The sequence below is a fragment of the Alligator mississippiensis genome, chromosome 8 (assembly GCF_030867095.1).
Source record: "Alligator mississippiensis isolate rAllMis1 chromosome 8, rAllMis1, whole genome shotgun sequence".
NCBI classification, from domain to species: Eukaryota; Metazoa; Chordata; order Crocodylia; family Alligatoridae; genus Alligator; species Alligator mississippiensis.
In genome coordinates, this window is record NC_081831.1 from 14,525,232 (window position 1) to 14,548,708 (window position 23,477).

Genomic DNA, 23,477 nt, shown 5'->3' on the forward strand with positions numbered 1-23,477 from the left:
TTCTTATTTCCAATGCAGAAAATCAACTACTCACTTTTATTGGGATCTATGTACTGAGCCTCAAGCACTAACACCAGGAGGACTTTTGGATGGAGCCTTCATAAACAATGAACTGGATTCTGATCTGTTTTATGCCCATGTGAAATCCACTGAAAATCTTACCATAAGGGAGGTGGATTCAAGTCTGGAGTTTCTGTCTTATCTACACATATTTTCTGGTACTTCTCATAAGTGTAGGGGTTTGTCCTGGTGTCTTCCTGGAAAGTCTTCACTTCCTCTGTTGTGCAGCCTGCTGTTTCCAAGTTGACTGCCATCCTCCATACCATAGTGGCTGCATTTACAAGATGCTTCCTGTCTACAATTTGCAAAGTGCTTTGGGGTGCATATCAACATATAAATGAGCAATATTAATTGCTGTTGTCACTGAAATAGGAGTTTTCTAAACAATATGACAGCCAGGGAGAGCGTCCATAATTCTATATGGATGTGCTGCTGATGAGATATCGAATTCTCTGGAGTGAGGGAGTCCAAAGAAGCAACGCAACCTCTGCATCAGTCCTAGCATAGTTGCTTCATAGAAACTGGCCTACACCACACCCTTTTGTTGCCACTAGATGGTGCCCAATTCACAATTTAGCAAGGAAGCTTTCTCCAATCCCTGCTTTAACAGTGCAGCCTTCTCAGGTGGAAACAATGCGGTGCCTGCTCAAATTAAAGCGAAGGGCTGGATGCCGAAGATTGTGCAAGGGAGCTCCCAGGATGGGATGGAGCTGGATCCTGTAACCTTTGCATCCCTAGATGTGATCAGGAGCCCCACTGGGATCTCAGTGCTGTGCCGACTTTTGACTGCGGAGCATTGCCAGAGGACAGCAAGTAGCTGGAAGTGCTGAGCGCTGGCAGGGAGATGTCAGGCATTTGACTCCAGATGAGGTGAGGCTATTGGGAGGATAAAGTGGGGGTGATGAAGGATCCCATGAGCAGGAATCGAGGTCTCCCCCACCTTGCCCAGCAGTGGATTTGTCTTCTCCGAGGAGAGATGGACGGAGAGAAGTGCTGCTATTAGCTACCACCTGCCTCCAAAATGTGAATAACAATAATAATAACAACAACAAAATCCCACCAGTGCACACAGTTCAGTTGCTCTCCCTCTGCTGAAAGGTTGTTCATCGAGAGCAGACAAAGGTTTGCCAGGGAGGGCTTCCCCTTGGAAGAGGAAGAGACCACCTCCACAAGAAGACCTGTAGTCCTTTGCTGTGAACTTGGATCGGTTGGGGTTATTTTGGTACTGCCCCATGCACAAATCCTTCTCATCCAGCCAACCATGAGCTTCGAAGAGTGGCAGCGTGTGGCAGTTTAAAGTGTCAGGTTGCTGCTTTTTCCTTTTCTTTGCTAAGTTTGAACAATGATCACTGTCAATTCGGATGGAAAAATAATGGTCAGAAGATGTCTCGTCACCTTGAGACCTTTTAGGTAAAGTTACTTTTATTGCCCTATTTCCTGTTTTCTCTCTGCCTTTTCAACCTAGCCTGCTTTTAGCACCAGGGGATCAGAATCTAAGAAGTCTTCTAAGACTAAAATCTTGTGTCAGTTGCTGTTTTCCAGGGGAATCGATCCCAGATTAAAATGTCAAGAATCCAAGTAAGTGTGTCTTTAGGTCAGTGTGATGGGAGCTGACATGTGGCTCTGTTACATGCTGCACGTTGACTTCTAATTTATTCATTATGCTAATATCTGGTGGGTATTGGTTGCAGGTTTTTAAATGCCTTTTTGAGTGATGTTTGTACCACACTGGAGAATCAATACATACAAATTAGAAGCTAGCTTTGACTCTCAGTGATAGTGGTGCAAATCCATTGATATTTATGGCTAAGGCAAGATTCACACTTGTAGCCAACAGCAGAATTTGGTCCTAAGTCAGACAGTAATAGCTCCCCTTCCCATTTGTATTTGTGCATTTCCACCTACAGTTCCCTGCAACAACTAGAAAGTTTTACGAGTCTTACAATTGATTTGCCTAAACCCCCTGCAATAAATCTCCCCTTTTTTGGTTCATTCATAATGTGAAGACACATTTTTCCAGTGCTTGTCTGCGCGCTTATTTTGGAGGAAGTACAGCTCATTCACTTTCCGCCAACAAAGGGCACTGATTTGACTCTTATTTGTATGTGTTTTTTGGGGGGAGAGGAATTTGCAAAAACAGGCCAGGATTGAGGGACAACAGGAGTGAAGCAAACTCATCTCAGAAGTTACTAGTCACCCAAGTAGTAGAAAGGAGTCTGTGGAGTGTTTTTTAGGAACTGGGGAATCCTGGGTTTTTAACTTGGCCAGGTTTGGTCAGAGCTGTCTCTTTCTCTGATGGCATAAGCTTGAAGAATTCTAGGTGATGATATTTCTTCTGTCTGGTCTGTCTCCATGACTGGAGTACTTCTTGAGCACATAATGATCTTCAGTGGATTTATCCTCACAACACCCCTGGTCAGGTGGGGTGGTGGTAGTAACTTCATTGTACAGATGGAGATTGAGGCTAACAGAGGCACTAAAGGCCATAGTCACAAAGGTATTTAGGAGTCTAACTCCCTATTGAAATCCATGCGAATTTAGGTGCCTAAATACCTTTGCGAATCCGGATGTGACTTGCCCAAAGTGGCACAGGAAGTCTGTGGCAGTGTGGGGGAAACTGAACCCAGGTTTCCCAGCACTAGTGCTCTAACTACTGAACCATCCTTCTGCATCCTCTGGGTAAGCTGGGGTTCAGGGAAGTAATTCTGGTTGGAAGTAGGTCACTGAGGGACAGCGTCTCCACACTAGCTTGGCAGGAACTTTGGCTGCAATTGCACCGCAAAGAGGTTGAGGGGTAATGAATGGGGGGAAAGGGTGAGCCAGCAAGGCTGGTCTGTGGGGCAGATGTCTATTGGCAGCAGAACTAGCTACCTGCAGTGACAACTTAGAGAAGAGAGAGGTACGTACCTGAGGCTGGGGCAGCTGTGGGTGTATGGAATGAGTGGTGGGAGCCATTCCTTCTTCAGTGGTCCTCACCTTGAGGAAGTCCTGACTCCTCTGAAGCACCTAGAAGAACTCCAATAAGCTTAATGGGTAATTTGTGTACCCCTGGGTTGGGGCAGGGACAGGCTGGGGCATAGACCTATCCAGGAAGCAAGGGGCCAGCAAGGGACCGTAATTGTAGCAATGCACCCGCTGCGCCAGTTGTCATACACTATACACAGGCATCTCCTAGAACTGTCACTTTTTCTCATGATGAATGACACTCAGTTTAACAGAAGAGCAGACTCTGTGTTGCTGTGCTGGGCTTGGGGGCTGCCTTCCACAGGGGAGCATGCCCAGTGCAGCTTCGAGAGGGCCTATTTGCTGATCTTCATGACTATGCTTATTAAACACCAAGATGAAGTTATCAGCAGATGCTTGCCTGTTGGGAGAGAGAATCCTAGAGTGGTAAAATCTTATTTCCAGCTGCATCCCAGGAGCTAGGCTTGCATAGGACAAACAGCAGAGAGGCACAGGGCATGGGCAAAATCTGATTAAAATAAGGCTGGGGAGTCTGACCGGAGTAAGCCCATGAGAGAGTGATGCGGTGATGGTGAAAGGTGATCAGATGGGAACGCCAGCGACAAAGTCCTAAACAGAATTAGGGACTTGGCAATAATCCCTGTGTACCTGGGACCTGATTCTGCTGTCAAACTTGTATAAATAAGGAACCACTCCATTGAAACAGAAAGGCCTACACTGCTGCTGTTCTGTTTTAAGTGAGAGCCAAATTGGATCTTTTCCTACATCTGAGTGCGAAACAAAATACAAAATCTCAAGGAAAATAGAACAGGAATGTGTCTGGGATTGACAAGGTAACTCAGGGGGTTCCCCCTCACAACATTTAAGCAATTCAGTGACCAGTAATTTTTGATGGTTCAACTTGTTAATGGTGTTGTGTTGGGCTGTTTTAATGTGCAGGAGCTGCAAGGCTAGTATGGCCAGGGAACTGTGCTCAAGTGCCCCCCACAGATCCCTGACTTGTATTGATCACAGCTTTTCTAAACTTTCCCACCCACCCAGCTCTGCTGAGGCACCTCACGACTTCATCTGTCATTCCCCCACCCCACCTATCCTAGTCCTTTAGTTTCCACCTCAACTGGTTGTCCATATCTTGATCTGTAATTTTCCCTTATTCCCACCCCCCCCTTTTTTTTTTTTTTTTTTTTAACTAATCTCCACTGATCTGCCAGTGAGGTCCAGTCCTGATCTACAGCAAGCCCTTTTGTCCTGTGTACTTTTAGCACCTAGGTCCTCCAGCTGTAGATCACAATATGGCTGTCCCACAGTCTCTGGTCTGCGGCTGCCTAAATTTGTTGAGTACAGACACAAAGCAGTGCAAATTAGCACAGGTCCTTTGAAGTCAATAGACCAGATCTTCAGCTGGTATAAATCAGCAGGAACCCACCAAAATCAATGGGATGGATTGATAACTGGTTCAAATTGACATAGGTCCAGTATAGTCACCAAATACCAGCAGGAGAGTTGGCCTGTTGAAAGGAAAAAGGACATTAGTCAATTAATTCATTACTTACCTTGCCTGATAATGTTTGTAAAGAGACAAAAAGTACCCAACCTGTAAGTACCCAGGGGATGGAGGAGAGTCACTGGTTGGCAGCACTCTGCAGACACACTGAGGGACATAAAACATTGGAAGAAGGATTTACAGAATCTGGTGGAAGGACTCCTTTTTGGCTTCAAAATCAAAGAGCCCACCAGGGACAGATTCAAGGAAACACCTTCTGTAACTTAGAATTCATCACTAAGGTTGCCGTGAGGTGCTAATAATGCTATGGTCGCAGGTTTGATCCCTGTACAGGACGCAAAACCTTTCCTGCCTCAGGCAGGGGCTTGGACTAGATGACCTCTTGAGGTTTCTTCCAGCCCAACTTCTTTATGAATCTAAATTTCATAGATTTCATAGACATTAGGGCTGGAAAGGACCTTGGAAGATCATTGAGTCCAGCCCCCCGCCCAAAGGGGGGGGGGGCTGGACTCGATGATAGGATCCCAGCAAGATAAGCATCCAGTTTGCTCTTGAAGGTGTTCAATGTAGGCACTTGAACCACCTCCGGCGGCAGGCTGTTCCAGACCTTGGGGGCTCGGACAGTAAAGAAATTCTTCCTTATGTCCAGCCTGAAACGGTCTTGAAGTAGTTTATGACCGTTCGACCTAGTCGTCATCCCTTGGGGCGCTCTGGTGAACAAACGTTCCCCCAGATACTGGTGGTCACCCCTAATAAACTTGTATGTGGCCATCAGATCACCCCTGAGCCTGCACTTTTCCAGGCTAAAGAGCCCCAGGGCTCTCAGCCTGTCATCGTAGGGTCTCCTTCCCTGACCTCTGATCATGTGCGTGGCTCTCCTTTGCACTTTCTCAAGCTTCTCCACATCCTTTCTGAATTGTGGAGCCCAAAACTGGACGCAGTACTCCAGCTGCGGCCTCACTAAGGCCGAGTACAAGGGGAGAATGATGTCCCGGGATTTGCTTGAGAAGCATCTATGGATGCAAGCCAGCGTTTTGGTCGCTTTACTAGCCGCAGCATCGCACTGCAGGCTCATGTTCATCTTGTGGTCAATGATGACCCCAAGTCTCTTTCTTGCATAGTGCCAGCCAACATAGCACTGCCGAGCCTATAAGGATGCTGCGGGTTTTTTTCCCAAGGTGGAGAACCTTGCATTTATCGGCGTTGAACACCATCAGATTCTCGTCCGCCCACTTGCTGAGCCTGTCCAGGTCAGCCTGGATCACCCGCCTGTCTTCTGGTGTGGATGCTTTGCCCCAAAGTTTGGTGTCATCGGCGAACTTGGCCAGTCTGCTTCTGACCTCAGTGTCCACATCATTAATGAAGGTGTGGTCATTGTCCCAATCTCCTGATTCTCAGCAGTGGTGAGTGGTGTGAAAGTGTGTATATAGGAAGCCAGAGACATGTGTTTCTTCAGTGTCCACAAATGAATTGATAAGAGCAAGAGACTGTATTCCATGCCTTCTTTTTATTGCTCCCTTTGAGGATGAATGTTAATGCTTAGCAATTTGCTGTCATTTTCCTCCTTGCTCTGTATAATGACCCAAGCTGCGAGTCCTCCAGTGTTTCAGGACTCTGGACAGCTCATCCCCTCACTGGTTGGTAATGAACAGTCTCCTGCCCGCATAAACCCTTCTGTGGTTTATTACCTATCAGAATACAGAAACTCATGGCCAGATTCTTCTCTTAGCTACTATGAGGTAGGTCAGATGTGACTCCACACTGGATATAGTCCACATCTGTAGTAAATTCAGCTGAGCAGAGTTTGGCTCTGTCCTCTCTTGGATAGAATCCCAAAGCCTCTTATTGTGAGTATTTTAGTCTGGGGTAGAACTGGAGAAAGGATTGTGACTAAGGGGCTATCCAACCAAAGTATCCCAATGCTTAAGCTTAACATGGGATGGTAGTTATACTAACCACCAATGAAAATTGTTCCTTGGTCCAAGCTCTATGTTCTCAGCAAGGTAAAACTCATGGACCAGTTTTGGAACATGGAGCCCAGTACAGGTCTGACATGGGTTGTGAATTTCCACTGCTTTCTATGGATTTAATCCTGACTTATACAAGTCTAAGAGTCAGATCAGATTTAGGTACATTTGGCCCACTCCCTAATATTAGACAGCAGCCCAGATGTCCTTTGAAATTAAACAAAGACCTATCTCCTCTTCAGACATGATCAGAACACAATGAAAGAGATGGAAACTTCAAGCTAAAATGGCCAAACCCTGAAATCTCTTTATACAAATCTCTATATCACAGCAACAATTCCACTGATCAGAATGCTGCTCCTCTCCTAAATAACTTCATTAAGATTTGGCCCTGATATATTTTTTTAAGTGTCTGAAATCTTGAGCCTCCCCCGCTTTCTCTGAAACTCATTTGAAATCGTGAAGATTTTTTTCCTTCCTAACGAGATGCTAGAACACACAGCCCCTTTGAAATATTTTTTTTCTTCAGCAATTGTGGAGGTTTCTTTTTACTTTCTTTCTTTCTCCAGTGGTCTAAATTGTTAATTAAATGCAGTGTTTAACCATCACTCCTTGCCAGATTATAATTATGAAGATTAAAATGCATAAACAAGGTCTTGCATAATGATGAAGATATTATCAATAGGCAGGATTTGAAAGGAGAGCAGGATCAACTCTGATTATTTAAATACCAGTCCCCCAGGTAAGGCTTCATTTAATTTTGCCTTTGGGGACAAGAGGGAGACTGTACTGGGTCAAATGAGACCATCAGGTGAGTCCAATAAACATGATCTTTCTTTGGTTGCAGTGTAGCATTATCATCATTATTTGTTTTTCAGTAGTGCTCAGAAGCCCCCACTGAGATCCATGTCAGTAGTGCAGACTTGTGGGAATAGATGGTGCCTACCCTCACAATCTCACTCTCTCAGGAGACATACCAGTTGAAGTAGGGGTAATGGAGGCATTAATAATCACCACCTTACATTCATAGAAATGAAGCTCAGAGGTAGTAAGTGACAAGGTTAGGGTCATACAAGAAATCAGTTGCAGAGAACAAAATGTGGCACAAGACTTTGATGTCCCAGGTCAGTTCCTCTGTCTCCCTTGGACTGAGGCGTGCTGGTGTCTGTGCTGCTGAGTCTTTGCTGCTGTATTTGCCTGGGCTAGCCAAGTGCAGTGAGCACAGGCATCCTTCCTTTTGCTGTGTAGACAACCCTCCCCATTTATCAGATCTACTTTCACTGAGGGGTGGAACGTGTCCCATCATTTACTGTGCTGCTGAATTTAGGCCTGACAGTCCAGAGCAGGGATGAACAAAGAAGGGATAAAAAGGTTTAAAAAAATGCTGCACAGTTCAGGCATCCTGGCAGTTGAGATAGCTTTGGTTTCTCAGAGGCAATCACCCTCTAGTAAAGTAAGAACATCCCAGAGAGAGGACACAGTATTGGTGCATCTCATGGGCAACCATCGCCATTTTGGTCTCACTTTCAAAGCCCTTCCTAGTCCTGCCCCTCTGTCTTTTCTTTCACTGCTGTGCCCCCCTCCACCCACTCTGCCAAGATGCCAACATGGACCACCCACCACCTCCTGTAGACATGTAGGAGTTTCTCTGCCCCAGCCCTTATGTATGAAATTTCCTTCCTGAGCTGACACAAATGGCCACTATGGTCTGTCGAGAACTTTTCAAGACTATCTGCAATTGTAATGCCTTCTAGGCAATGGCTAGGCTGAGAGGCAGCTGGGGAAAGTCAGTGATTTGCTAGGTAATTGGAAAGCTCTGAGCATGTCCATGTGGAGCTGGCACTTGCTTAGCAAGATGGCCTTGTATTTATAGCACAAGGCTAAGTGGCCTTGTATTTATAGCGCTGGGCTGAGATGCAGTTGATTTGGGTTCTACTACCAGCTTCATTATATGCTGTGTATGGGACACTAGGCAAGTCAGTCAGGGCTTGTCTACCCATGGGGTACATCTACATGTGCATATTAATGCAATGCAATAAATGCTGGTGTTCATCACACTGTAGTTTATTGCTCCCAGGTACATGTTTACTAGAGGTGCATGGATACATCGGTCCAAAATCAGATTGGCACTGATATAAAGAAAATAGATTATATCAGAAATCGGCTTGATGTGGCTGATAATTTGGCCAATAAACGCCTGTGCATGCATGCAACTGCAGCACAGCACACAGGCAGCAAGGAGCACAGACAAGCAGCTTGAAGAGCTGTGTCTAGCTAGTAAGTCTATTGTGGTGGAAAGAGAGGGGGGAGAAAAGGGGCGTGGGGAGGCAGATCAAGTCCCCTATGGTGAGGGAGGGAGTGGGGCTGGGGCAGGTGTTGGAGCAGGTGCTGCCCAGTCAGGGTGGGGTGGGGCATGGGACAGAGCTGTGTCTTGTCCATGGTGGGGGCAGCTCCCACCATGGAGCACATCCCGGGAGGGTGTGGTAGGGGAAGTGTGTGCCACTGGATCTGCATGGGGTATGGGTGGGGTGGGCTGCAGCTGTGGGCTGGGGCTGCGCCGGCCTCTTCCCCGCACATGGGGGGGAGGAGGGTTGGACCAGGGCTGCTCTCTGGGTAGGTGGCAGCAGCGCTGGGAGGGCAGGCTACAGGGGGGCTATGGCAAAATTTGGGGTGGCTGCAGTCACCCCTGTAGCTCCCCTCCCAGCGCTACTGCCACCCGCCCTGAGCACAGTCCAGCCTAGCCCAGCCCCCACTAGGAAGAGCCTGGTGTAGCCCTGGCTTCAGCCCCGGCCCACAACTGCAGCCCCCCCTGCCCTGCCATGTGCAGATCCGGGAGGCACATGCCCCGCCATGCGCTCCCAGGGTGCATGCAGTGACAGGAGCTGCCCCCACCCTGTGTACCTCAGATGAGCCGTAGCTCCATTCTGCACCCCACCCTGCCCCAGCTGGGTTGCACCTTCCCCAGCCTCTCCCTCATCACAGGGGCCTTGATCTGCACCCCCACCCCCACGCCCCTTCCATCCTCCCACCTTCCATCACAACAGCTACTTAACAGCTGCATGTGGCTGTATTGGAAATCAGATCGGTATTGGCCAATATGCCTCCTTAAAAACTGTCTATCGGTATCGGCCCCTGCAATCTCTATCAGTGCACCTCTAATGTTTACACATACACCTGGGGTTGCAGCATGTTGAGCTAGATTGGAGAAGCTCCAGCTGGCAGAAGGCCTGCGGGGGAGGGAGGTCAGCCTGCCAGCCTAGGGCTGCTCCCTGCAGGCTCAATGTGCTGCAGAGGGGCTGGCTGGGGCACAAGGGTGCTTCAGTGTGGGGCCAGCTGGCAGGCAGCCCCCACATTGAAACACCCTCATGCCCCAGCCAGCTGGAACATTATCTACATGTGAGTTGCTGTGGAGTAAATCAGTTTACTTTGTCCTAATAGGGGCACATGTATAGACGTGCAACGTTTACTGCCCAGCTAATTAGTCTACTGCACAGTAAACATATTGCATAGAAGTGCCCAGGGACTCTCAGGAACAGTTCATCCAGATTGAGTAAACTTGTAACTTTAAAGTGGATTAGTTAAATTGTTTTATATCCCTGTGTGGACACTTGTAGCTACAAATAACATAGGCTCAGATTAATCTACTTTCCCTCACTTCTAAAATATCCATGCAAGGTTTTAATGCAGTTTAATTAATCCACTTTAAAGCCACAGGATTGATTTGGATTAACTTTCCTGTTTTGTCTCTGTGTAAACAGGCTCATATGATGGGCTTTTCCAAGAGTCCTCTGTGAGTTAGGCATTGACAGTCAAGGGAGTGCAGCATCTAACACCTTTAGAATCCTTTAAAAATCCCAGCCTGAATCTAATCCGTGTCTCAACTCCCCAGCTGCAAAATAGGAATGACAAAATAGCAATACCTTCCTGCTGCAGGGGGCTGTCCCGAGGAGAAGAACCATCAGTGAGTGGGAGAGGTTTGGATACTAGGGCTGTACGAAGCTTTGGGTGGTGATTCAATTCGGAGGAGATTCGGCCCAATTCGGTGGCTGAATCTCTGAATCCGAATCGAATCAGGGGACCAGTTTAAAGGTCCAAATTGATTCAAAGCTCTTCAAATTGTCAGGAAAGATTCAGAGAGCTTTGATGATTCGGGCAGTCCCTGGTGGCTGCAGCAGGGAGCTGCAGCTGACTCCAAGATGGTAGCACTAGGGGCGAGGGATGGGACCGTGGTGGGACCCCAGCCCCCCCATGGCTGCCCTGGCCTGTCCCAGCCCATGGCATTTTAAAGAAAAGCCCTGGTACTCATTGGGTGCTGCCGGGCAGGGTTTCATGCCCACTGCTTCACGCTGCATGGGGGGCTCTGCACAAGCTCCCTGCCCCCCACCCCCCACGGCTGTCCTGCCCGGGCCAGCTCTGTCCCTTTAAGGAAAAAAAAAAGGGAAAAAAGCCCCTGGACTCACCACTGCTGCAGTGGCCTCTGGGCTTCGGGGGCTTGTGCAGAGCCCCCCATGTGGTGTGGAGCAGTGGGGGCAGCGGGGATTGCCCCCCTGGTTGGCAGGAGCGGTGAGTGCAGGGCTTTTCTTGTTTTTTTTTTCTTAATGGGCCGGAGCTGGCCCAGGTGGGGCACCCATGGGGGGGTGAGGTAGGGAGGTGGGCTCATGCAGAGCCTCCCATGCAGTGTGGGGCAGTGGGGATCGCCTGCCCGGCAGCACCTGCTGAGTCAGGGCTTTTTTTCCCCAAAGAGCCAGGAGCTGGGGCAGGCAGGGCAGCCATTGCCGGGCTGAGCGGGATGGACCTGGCTGATTCAGAGCTAAATCTCTGAATCAGATTTGACCAAATCAATTCAGGACAGTGATTCAAATCACTGAATCGAATCACTTTTCCCCTAATCAGCCAAATCTGAATCTGAAGCGAATACAAGCTGCTTCGGACAGGCCCGTTCGATACCAGGGTACTGAAGGTGCGATCAGTTCAAAACAGCAAATTAATAGCTGTGTATAGGTCTCTTGTTCTTCTCCCTCTTCATACAATGCTTAGCACCCAGCATAAGACACCTGTGATCCTCAGTCAGGCCTGTGGGCATAAATAGTAAAAATATTAAGGAGCTGGTGCTCAGCCTCCACTGAGGACAGAAATCAATGTCCTTGTCTGCAGGGCCTGTGACAAAGTGGCCCGCTCCTTTAAGCAGTAAAGGGCCAGGGCCATGGAGCCCTGTTAATCATCAGAGCCAGCTGGGAAGGGAGCGAGGGATTATAAAAGCCTGCAAGGGGCTTGGTTGAGAAGGAGCAGCAGGTTTGAGTAGAGCAGGGCTTAGTGCTGAAGCAGGGCTGAGCTCACCTTCAAGTGCTGGGATAGGTAAAGGTGACTGAGGCCTGGGATAGGCAGAGGGGTTGCTTGCCTTTGGGATTTTGTTGAAGGTATGGTGATGTGATGTAGAATAAGATGTGATGTAGCTCAGGGAACCAGTTGGTAGGTGAGGGAACCAGAGCAGGTCCCTTTTGGGGTGAAAGAAGAAAACAGTGAACAGCTGGCCTTGTGGTAAGTTGTTCTTCAGAATAGCATGGGGCAAAACAAGACCAACCTGGAGGGTGAGGTGACTTCCCTGAGAGAGAAGATGGTGCCCTGATGAGGGCAGGAGCTATCAAGCTTGTCAGGGGTGGCGCTGGATAAGGCTTTATTTTTAGTGGATGAAGGGAAAAGAGTGATGAGATCAGCCAGTACTGTTCACCACTTTGGTCTTGCTGGGAGCTCAAATGCTAGTTCTTGAGTTGGCTGTGACATGGGGCATTGAGAGGAATAATGTGGTCTGCTCTCGATACAGTGAGAGGCCTGTGGGTAGATTTGGGTGGCACTCTTTAGCCAATTTGGGAGTGGGGAAGGGGGAGGGAAGTGGAAAAACTACTAAGATGTTATGTTACAATTGTTCTGAATCAAACAAAAACACCCTGCTGCAGCTGAGTCAGACTGTCAGGTCTCAGTGTCTTACAACTGTTTCAGCTCTTCACTTAGATGGATTTAATCACTAAGTTTCCTCTATTTAAAAAAATCCTGAAATAGCACACTTATTCAGGTAAAGCAACCTTTTGTTTGACCCAAAAGAAACAAATTTTTCATGCAGCTCTACCCCAGGCACTGTAGCCTGTGGTGAAGAGAGGAATTGTTCTGTTCTGCTATTTTTGCCCAAGTTTCAGTAGAAGAATAAAACTAACTTAATGAGAACTAGGTGCAGCAGTGAGAACCGCACCAACGCGTTTGCTACGCCAAAAGGTCTTTCCATCTACCTTGCTTCTGCGATTGGCAGCCAAGCATTTTTAAAAGTGCTAAATGCTGGTATTTCTTGTTCCCTCAAAGTCTATGGGAATTGTTACCCCAAACTGGACTCTACTCCTGGTTCTCAAAGATGCTTTGAACACCGAACTCAAAAGCTTTTATCCCTTTGGGGAAAAAAATAGCCTGTTGTAGTTTTTAGGTGCCCAGTTAGAAGTGCTGTAGAACTGCTTGTGGAAAATTAGCCAATATGATGTGTTTCTATTTAGATGCACAAACTTACTAGATATTTTTGTAAACCTTGATCATCACTGACCATGTGACCAGTTTTACTTGGCACCCTAGCTGTTTGCCATTTCCTTCAGTCAAACATTGCTGAAGCTTTTTCTTTTAAGTTGGATAAAATTATTCTTCCTTCTGATGGACACATGGCAATGGCTATTATTTTCAGCAGAACAGACTTAGATCAAATCTCAGGGGGAGAAGAGGTCATGACAGCAAGTGCTAGAGGATAATGGAACAAGATGCCTAGGGAAGCTGTGGAATTTCCTTTGGAGGTTTCCAAGAAAGGGCTGGATAGGGGTGTCACTGGCATGCCTTGGGAACAACGCACCTCCCTGCTTGGGCAGGGGACTACACCAGATGACCCTTGATTGATGTCTGTTCCAATCCTTTGGCTCTAAAACAAGAATGACCCCTTTGCCAGTAGGGACAAGATATGGCATGAGACAGAGAGAGCGCTGATCCACCCAAACCTCCCCCATCCCTATTCCTATATCACAGACAACTCATAGTCCCAATGACCATGTTCTGTTAACTTAACAGGGAAAGGGATCTGCTTAGTGTAGTGTCTGTTCCAGCTCACCTCCTACTGAATGAAATCAATAAGAGGAACAAGGGAATGGCAGTGCCCAGCATGAATGTGATCGTTTCAAGTCAAGGTCATCAGTCTGAGCAGCATAGGGCCCACAACCCGATTGTCAGCCTCACACCTCGCTTGTCCTCCGAATGCAGAGCTGGGCACAATGGGTAGCTCATGCAAATAATGGTAGCCTAGTTACATATAGAGTGATATCTTGTAGCCACTTGGCACAGGTGTAAATAACAAAGGAAAGTGCAAGGCCTCTCTCCTTTGGAGGCTTTCTCTGTATAAAAGAGAGCATCATTAAGTTACAATAGCTCTCAGCCTTTGCAGCAGAGATTGGTGTTTGATTTGCTAGATGTTATATGAGACAATGCCTGCACTAAAGAGCTTGTTGTCTGAATAACAAGACACACAGAGGTTGCAAAGGGAAGCAGACACGTGGAGGTGATTGTCAGACCCAAGACTCTGTGCTCCCTAGACCAAACCACTGTGCCTCTGACTAGTGCATTGGATGGGTATTATACAGTTCTTGTCACCACTTCTGAGGAGGTGAAAGGAGACCTGGGTGCCAAAGAAAGCAAGGCCTTTCACTTCTCACTTACCTGCTAACAGCTGGCTTGGGTTGAATAGTGTGGGCATAGCCCCCTTGGACTGAAGAGTTTAAGCATTAGGCAGAAGGTAAGCAGGGTGGCATCTTAGAGACTAACTACACCTATAGCATCCAGCAAAGTAGATTGTTGCTTATGAAAGCTCATGCCTTTTTGAACTAGCTAGTCTCTAAGGTGCCACCCAACCTCACCATCTGCCTGATTTCAGACTAACACAGTTAAGCTTTCTAGTGAACGTCAGCATACATCCCTCTTACTTGTCCAAAATGGGACAAAGGCATAGCCAAAGGAAACAAGAGGTAATGTACCATCATTCTACAGAACAAGACATCACTTAACAAGTTTGGATCTATATTGCATGATACAATATTATGGAGGCCATGAGCAAGCTGGATTCAAAACAGGATAGGCCATTCATATGGGTAATGAGCAATAGGTCAGATAGCTATGAAACATATTAGCCCTCAGGCTTCAGGACAAAAGTCAGTGACTTGGTGCTTGGGGTCAGGAAGACAAGGCTACTATGTCTTCCTGTAGAAGACATGTCTACTGTACTGTACCACTGTCTGTTATAAAGGCTTTATACCTTTCTGTAAAGCATTTGCTACAGGCCATGGTTTGGCAATGGGAAATTGGACTGTGGTTCAGACTGGTGGCTTGAGCTGATGTGATGTGTCATGTTTCCAGAAAGGATCAACACTAGTCATATGGACAACCCTCATTGAAACAGTCAAAAAGGGACTATTAGAGCTAAGAATTGGATCATTGCCAAGGGGCAGAGTTTACGGTCTTGGATCCAACCTTTCCTTCATTCTTCTCTGCTTCCTTCTCATGCAGAAGATGGGCTGTTCAATAAGGAAGATTTGTGCAAGGATGCTCAAGAGTCTGTATGATGAAGACTCTGCTAGGAGTCAGTCCTGTGAGCATGTCAGAAAAGGACCATTCCCTGTTGTTAGTTAATAAGTGGCAGTGACCTGGCTAGCAGGGAAGCTGTTGCTGCTTGCATCTCCTTATCTTTTCTTCTTCTCCTCCCTCAGGATATTTGTGCTGGGAATTGGATTTTTCACCCTATGCTTCTTAATGACATCGCTGGGAGGTCAGTTTTCAGCCAAGCGACTGGGAGACTCTCCCTTCACCATCAGAACCGAAGGTAATTATCAGACATTTGTATTTCTTACACAGCTATTTAGAAAGGAGGCAATCCAGGCCAGGTCTGTCCTCTGTGACTAGTATTTTTTGCATAAGAAGTCAAGGAACTCAGGAGCGCATGAGTTCCATCTCTTTCCATTGCTGCTCCTTGCTAAGCAGACCTTGTGCCTAACAGTTATCTTTACCAGCTGTACTAGCTTAGGGCTGGAGGCCTACATTTCTGGAGATCCTAACACTGCTGGAATCAGCATTAGTTGTTCAATAACTTCCATGTCTGGGTTTACAGTGTATCTATTAAGTGTTACAAGTTCTATAAACATTGATGGCAGATTGGCTGGAAATCAGAGGAGACTATGGGGAGCCTGATCCTGAATATTTTACTGACAGAAGGCTTTTCTTGAGAGAAATCATGTCCAACTCTGTTGGGAGGGATGTTTGCTATTCTAATCTCCTTTTTCCCTTAAAAAGAACCACTGTAAAAGGAAAGTAGGGGGGCAAACTTGGAGGTCTATCTAAACTAGATATAATCTTCTTTATATCAATACTTGATAGAGAGGATAGATAGAGAACAAGCAAAAGGTCCTGATGCAATTTTGATGGAGAAGCGCAAACTGTTCAGGACAAATGGTGCAAAAAGCCTGCCCTAGGTTTGAAGAAGAGTAATGCAAGTGATCTTCCAGCTTCCCAGCTGTTTTTGGGAGCGCAGCATGACAGGGATTTTGGAAGTTGGATGGGGAATTGGTGTTGTGCTTGGCCTGCTCACACCCAGGGGATGGGACAGCTATAGGACAGGGGTGGCCAACCTGCAGCATGAGTGCCTGTGCTACTTATGGCAGCCTCTATGTGTGGCATGCAGCACGTTAGGGAGCGCACAGGCAGTATAGCAGCAGATTGGGCAGAGAAAGGGGATTGGAGTGGCACTTGCAGAGGGTGTGGGGCTAATAATGTGGGACACCTGCCAAAAAGGTTGGTCCCAAGTGCTCTAGGGAATTGTGGAAGGCACATGAGCTGAAGGAAGGGAGCATGTGGCAGAAGGCTCTGTGACCTGTGTGGACCAAAGACTGTCTCTTATGTGCATCTATGAGGCACCAGAAACTACCAGTGATATTAATGAGCTAATGCATGAGTAAGGGCTGTAGTGATGGTCTTGATTTCATTTCAAGGGAAGGTACTAGCTGACTGCTTGCCCAGGGTGACATGTGAAAAGGTCAGGCAGCTCCAAACACTTGCTAAGTAAAAATGGGCCTGTCTACCCATGAATTTATGAGTTCCTAAACTTAATGTACCTTAAGGGGATTTGGGCATGTGTCTATATGTGCACACCATAAGGCACCTTAATGTGGCTCGCTGGGTGAACTCATTTACAATCTGCCCTGGGCAGCACCTCAGACAACCTCCAGCACGTGCAGCCGCTCTGGGGCCTGCAGGCGTTGGGCAGGTGCCACCCTGGAAAAGTGGCTGGGAGTGGAGTGAACAATGAGCACATACCTGGCAAGTATGTTGACTGTGTATGTCGATTGAATGGGCCACTGGGCACTGCCAAGAAGAAGTGGCATTTCTCCAAGGTACAGATGCTGGAGCGGCGGTTCCAGCAGCAGTGGTACCTGTTGGTGTGCTCCAGTGTTTTCAGCTTGGAGAACAGCACCCGTCACTGCTTCTTCTTGGTGGCACCCAGGGGCAGCACAGGGCCCTGCGGACTTGACTGTAGCCCACTCAATCAACATACATGGCGTTAAGATGCCTTAAGGCATCTACACATCCCTTGAGGTGCCTTAACTATTCATGCCTGAATTTGATACCTGCTGATATGCAGGTATCAAATTTAGGTGTAATTAGTCTAAAATCACCATTTTAATGTGCATTAAAGACATGCATGTGTAAACTTATGCCCTTAATGCACCTTAAAAATGGCTAATGCACCTTAAATCAGCATGTGTAGACGCACCCAATGTCATAGATTCATAGACATTAGGGTTGGAAGGGACCTTGTGAGATCATTGGGTCCAGCCCCCTGCCCCAGGGGCAGGAAGTCAGTGGGGGTCAGATCACCTCAGCAAGATAAGCATCCAAGCATTTCTTAAAGGTACCCAGAGCAGGTGCTTCCACCACTTCTGGGGGAAGTCTACTCTGGAGACTCAGATGGTAAAGGAGTTTTTTCTTATGTTCAGTCTAAAATAGTCTTCCAACAATTTGTGACCATTAGAGCTTGTCTTCCCTTGGGGTGCCCTGGTGAACAGATGTTCTCCCAGTTCCTGATGCACAGTACACCCCTTATGTACTTATAAGCTGCCATCAAGTCACCCTTGAGTCTTCGTTTCTCCAAGCTGAAAAGTCCACCTCTCCTCACAAGGCCTGTTCTCTTGACCTCTAATCATGTCCTGCTATTATGACCTCCCACAGGCTGTTCTGATACTAGATGCAGTGCTTCTTGTGCCGGGGTGTTGTTGCTCAGTGTTATCTGAATGGAGTTTCCGCTGAATCCCCTGAAGTCTGTCACAGGATGCTGCAGCTTGCTCACGTAGTTGAATTTAGCTCTTAATAAAAATTCCTCTCCAAGTGGCCTAGGGACAGTAAAGTACTTCTAACTCCAATATACCAAGGCGAGAGGGAATTTTCGAGACAACACAGTCCAGATTCTGTAGCAGCCAGTGTACATGCTCAATTTACAGCAGCTAAGGGTCTGGTCACCTGAGTGAAATCTGAAGCTGGCTCTGTGCAAGGAGAAACCCACGTGAAAGGGAAGGAGGCAGTAGCCTGCCATTCTGTGGGTGGACTCCTGCTGGGCACTAGAGGTGTAACTAGGAGTGGGTGAATGGAGCACTAGCCCCAAAAGCCAATTTAGAAAGGACACCAGAATGGCAGCTACTGGAGACAGCATGCCCAGTGGCCTATCTGTAGAGAGGTAAGACTCTCTAGTGCCCACCCTGTGTGTGTATGCGTACGCACATGCACCCCCCTGCCCAGGGCTCCAAAATTCCTAGTTATGCTTCTGCTAGACACCTAGGGTTCACCTGTGACAGGGAGAGATGACTCCTCTTCACACCATCTGAGCTGAATCCAGCCCATGCTTTCTCCACTAAATATGTGCTGGCTTTTCCCCCTGAGCATTTCTGGCATTTGAATATTTTTTTTTCTCGGAAGCTGAACAAGAAAGAGAAAGCAAATCATTTCTGCACTATGCTTATGGTTCACATGTAAAATAATGGAACAAAGCCGCGTCCCTGGGTGAGTAGATTAAAACGGATTCTGCATGTGAGCCCACTCACAGAATAGGAGACTGTCACCTGATAGAGCACAACAATGTGTGGGTGGATTAAGTCCCAGTCTAATCAGTAGAGCTTCTTGTGCTACCTATAGCATTAAATCTTTCTTGTGTATCTGTGTAAGATGTATTGATGTTTGTGGAGCATGTATGGAGGGAGGGTTCCCAAAATTCGGATGGTGCTTGTAAACTACTTAGTTGACTTGAAAAGGGATTAAGATGTAATACTGCCTTTCGTGCTTGTCTTGGTTTTCTCCCTGGCGGATAGAGTACAAAGGAGTTTTTATTTCCCCTTACCGCCCCCCTAATTGTTCCTATCATGAACTCTATTAAGTCTCTTCTCTAAGGGATTAGTGTTTACTTGCCTGGTTTTAGTCCAGCCAAATAGAGCAATAGAAAGCTGAGAGATCAATGCCTTCCTTTATTTTTGTGCATGTTTTGCTCAAGTTGGGTGTCTTTTCAGACATGTTTCATATAGGCAGGTGGGAGAGAGTAGGCATCTACCATCTGATGGTTACCTGGGTGATGGTCTCTGTTAGTAAGTGGTGGAGTTCGGACTGACAGCAGCTGTTGTATCACTGATTCGTCTGATCAGGACTTCTGTTACAACCCACCTAACCCACCTGCAGGATGTGATTTCAGGCTAAAGCACTGAAAAGTATTATCTTTAAAAAATAGGTGAGTAATGACAGGTTCCCTCATACACAAGGGGACCTCCTTCCTAATCTGATCACCAGCTCCATGATCATTTGAGAAATCTCCCCATGTCCAACCTATGAGTTCTGGTTGACATTAAATGGCTGCAACCCTAAAGTAATTGCTGTTATCATGAAATGCCTCTGAGTACCTGCCTTTGCATATGAAGCCTCTAGCGCGTGGTTATCAGACTCGGACAATGGAGAGTAGTTAACCTTAATGACTGTACTTTTGACTGAACAGTTGGTGTACTAAGGGGTTTGCTGAAGCCCAGGAGAACCATTTTGTTTTTAAAATCTCTTCAGGGAGCTGTTGTTTCATTGGGAAATTCCCAAATGCAGATCAAAGAAGCCATGTGTTGGAACTGGGGCATATAAACCAGGGAGGCTCTGAGATGCTGGAAGCACAGGGCACGAGAGAGGTAGAGATAAGCGTGCATTTGTAGTCCGTGGCTGCTGTTCCCCTGTGGGACCAACTAAGCTCAGAGCTGTTCTGAAAAGACCCAGGGTTCGGAAGAATGATCCTGACCCTAGGTGGGAGGATGCTTCAGTGGTGAGGAAACGGAGGCAGGGAAATAAGGTTGCAGCTGTTCTCGTTTGTGGTTTCTCTTTTCGTCTACAGTCCTGAGCAAAGTGTGACTGGGGGTCTGCTTTCACTGCCATATGATCCTAGGGGTTAAACTGTAGCTCCATAGCACCCCTTGGCTAACATTTGGGGAGCAGGTATCTTAAGTTACTGGTACGACGTGGGGGATCAGTGTTTGTCCTGGGGGACAAAAGCAGTTGGGAGACCGTGCACATCAAAGATCTACTAGAGAAGCCAAGTGTTTCTGCCTAATGAGACTCGGGGGAGTTTAGAGCACCTAGACAAATTGGACTGGCACCCAGTATATCAGCTACCTGAGTGCCCAGCTAGGGGCCTATGACAACTGACCATGTACAGCCTTGGGGTCAGCTCCTCAGCCTCTCTTAATCTGGCTTGGATTGTTCCAGTTGAACAGAGCACTCCTGGAGTTCACCTAAGTGGCAATTCTCCTGGCCTAGTGCTGGCTCCCTGCCAGCTGCCACCATCTTTCACAGATCCTAGCAGAGCAAGCATGGCAGGGCAGTAACATGGCTGTAGCAGATGGCAGTGGAGGGGTAGCTGCAAATAGTTGTAAATTAAAACAACCTTAAAGCTTTAAACTGATCCCTAGCAGCCCTAGGAGATTAGAGGAATACAGAAATGATGTGTCCTGTGCTACGACCAGCATGGCAGAAAAATAATTGGTTCCATGATAAAGGATATTCTCCCTTCTGCAGGCCAATTACCACATAAGTCTCTTGCAAGCTCCGAGGGTGGCTGTAATTTTTTGGGTGGCTTTTGAGGATTTGGTGTTCACCGGTGCATTTTTCAGGCTGCAGGAAACTCAAAATCCATCTCCTTGCTTTCCCTTCTGCAATGAACCTCTTCCCCTGAAGTTGAAATTTGCTGTGTCAAATTCTTCTTGGTTAGACCAACATTGATCCGGAGGGACTTCGCTGCCCGGGAGGAAGTTACCCCAGAGATATGCCTTTACACACAAGGAAAGAATTTGGTAGGGTAAATCCTTCAGGACTAATGCTGGATTGTTTCCCATGAGCTCTTGTCTTGAACTGATGATCACTTAAAGGATCCTAGCAGATGAAATGATGGTGTGTGCCTAGAGCTATCTTGCTAACATCAGTTTTGCACTGGTGTTAACTCCTGATTTCAGTGACACTCCAGTTTTTCACTAGTGTGTTGGTCGCCCTCAAGCCTAAAGGTGTGGGTGAAGAATGAGCCTTTTGCAGGCGTCTTGATGAAGGTGAAACTTTTACTCACAATCTGTTGAGAGCTGATATGTTAAAATTGATTAAATAAATGGGGCCAGAGAGAGACCAGCATCAGCCTGTCACCATACAATACTAGAATTACCATGCTGAATTCTGTGCATGGAGACCGTGGCTGTCTTACTGTACCACAGCAAACCTGCTAAAATGTCCATACCAAAGTATGGAAAGTTACTGACCAAGAAACAGAACAGAAAATAATCAAATATTGCAGTCGAGTGGCTAGGGAGAGGAAAAATCAATCCAAATGTATAAAGTGCCATCTCTCATTAGTTAGAGAGAGAGGTTATTGGTTAGTCTCTCCTTCTGTCAAGCAGTCCTTCACAATGGGGGAGGAAAGAACTGGTCTCTTCAATTCTGAGTTTAAAATGATAACCAGAGCAAAGCAGACAGGCGCAAGGGGGAGGAAGAGGTAGGACAGTAAGGGCAGAGGATGTGGCAGAGTTGATGTTCCCAGGATCTAAAGTGGCTGATTAATCACGGGTGGGTGCTCAATGCTAGTAGGTTGGCCTTGATGGCTGTTGCTCTAGTCTTTGGCTTGCTTCCTTGTAGGACCACATTTGGCTGGTTTGGTCAGGTCCCATTTCTCTGCTGATCTTTCTCAGACAGGGAAGGGATGGGTGGGTCATCTCATTTCCTTGTTCTGGTGCTTGGGTGAAGAGCCCAGAGAGGAGAGTAGGAATATCAAGGAAGATGGAACGACGACAGTGCAAAGCATGTTTCCAGTTGAGGTCCTTACTGGTGCAGGCATCCTGGCCAATGCATAGAGACCTGGGCATTGAGATGTTATGGTGACCCTTGAAGCTCAGGAGTGAAGGTTCAATTCCCTATGGCAAACTGGAGACTTGCTAGCCTTTCCTCCTCCTCTGGGAATGCCTCATTTCCTTCCCTCAAATGATGGCCTGAGAGATGCAGTATGGAACACCATAATGGCTCAGAAAGGGGTGAAGGGTGGAATGGACTCCCCTCTCCTTGTCCTGTGCATTAATTTGACCTTTTTTCTGGCACAGCAATCTTGGCCCATTGCTTTTCAGTTCCATACCTCCCAATTACCAGGTATGAACTCAGTCCAGTCCTTGGGCTACATAAAATGGCTTTTCTGTTTGCATTAATTTAGTCTGTCCCCCTTTTATTCTGTCTCATCTGTGCTTATCGCTCTAGGCAACTGAAACATTTCTATAAACTTGCTTTTACTTCCCCTCAGTTGAACTTATAACTGAGGTAGGCTGGCTGGTGGTTTGGATTGTAGAGATCCAATCTTCTTGCACATTGCAGCTTTAGGGAGGAAGAAATGGGGATTTGCTTCTCTTATCTGGATGCAGGAGAAGCAGTGAATGTTGACTCTGATGGAATTTTGTTAATCATTAATGGTATTTTTCATATCCCTGTGTCTTCAAGTTTTAAAAGTCTTGGGTTTTTAGGTCCTGTCTACCTAATAAACTGAGGTTGCCTAAGAGCAGTGTTTTCCAGGCCACCATGGTGCTCTGCACAAACTGCCTTCTAAAATGGAAGCAGGGTAGCTACATCTGCTCAACACTTCAAGTGGTCTAATTACCACTGATGGGTAACAGGGCTGATTAACCCATCCCTTTACTAATTATCTGTCTGCAGTGCCACATGGACATGGCTACATTGCCTCTGGTTTAGGTGGCAGCCTGCACAGAGCTCAGCATGTTTGAGGGCACCTCTCCCATGCCTAGTAACCTTACCATGTTGCATGGTGCAGCAAGCTCTTTCTATACCTGGGGTGGAGGCTGGGGATGAGCAAGGGTAGGTCCTGGTGCACCAGCATTCCCCCACACCCCTCTTTGATTGATATTTAGTTTTGCTTCAATCTTAAACTGAATAATACAGTCCTAGCTCCCTAGCATGTTAGTAAAGCTTCTAGTTAAAAATAAACTGGAGAAAAATATGTATTGTTTTATATATGATGATAGACCCTGCCATCTGCACCCTCCACCTTTTCAAAATTCTCGATCCTCCCATGGGGATGGGGTGGGAAATTCTGCTGATCACTGGAGAGCAGGGGGAAAGGGAGGAGGAATGGAGTCTTACCTGCCCTGGGTGTCTGCACTCTGGTGTCAGCTGCGACTGCTGCAGCTCCTGCTATAGCAGGATGGGCTCAGGCTGCTGCAGCTGAGAGACTGGCTGTAGTAGCCCTGTATCATAGACTTCCAAGGGGCAGCTTTTGGTGCACTGTTTACTTTCCCTCCCTACCCAAGGCATGCTACTGGGTGCAGAGCTACACCTTCCGTGGTAAAACCTCCTCGGGGGGTGGGGGAAGC

General features: G+C 47.1%; 1 protein-coding gene across 1 annotated transcript in view; it reads left to right on the forward strand.

Annotated features, from left to right (window-relative positions):
- Window positions 1-631: 631 nt before the first annotated feature.
- Window positions 632-23,477, forward strand: part of MGAT5B (alpha-1,6-mannosylglycoprotein 6-beta-N-acetylglucosaminyltransferase B) — a 179,682-nt gene continuing 156,836 nt past the window's right edge. The window contains exons 1-2 of the mRNA XM_019494448.2: window positions 632-1,470; window positions 15,273-15,385. Of these exons, the coding sequence (XP_019349993.1) occupies window positions 1,403-1,470; window positions 15,273-15,385 (181 nt within the window). The 5' untranslated portion in view covers window positions 632-1,402. The remainder of the gene's footprint in view (window positions 1,471-15,272; window positions 15,386-23,477) is intronic.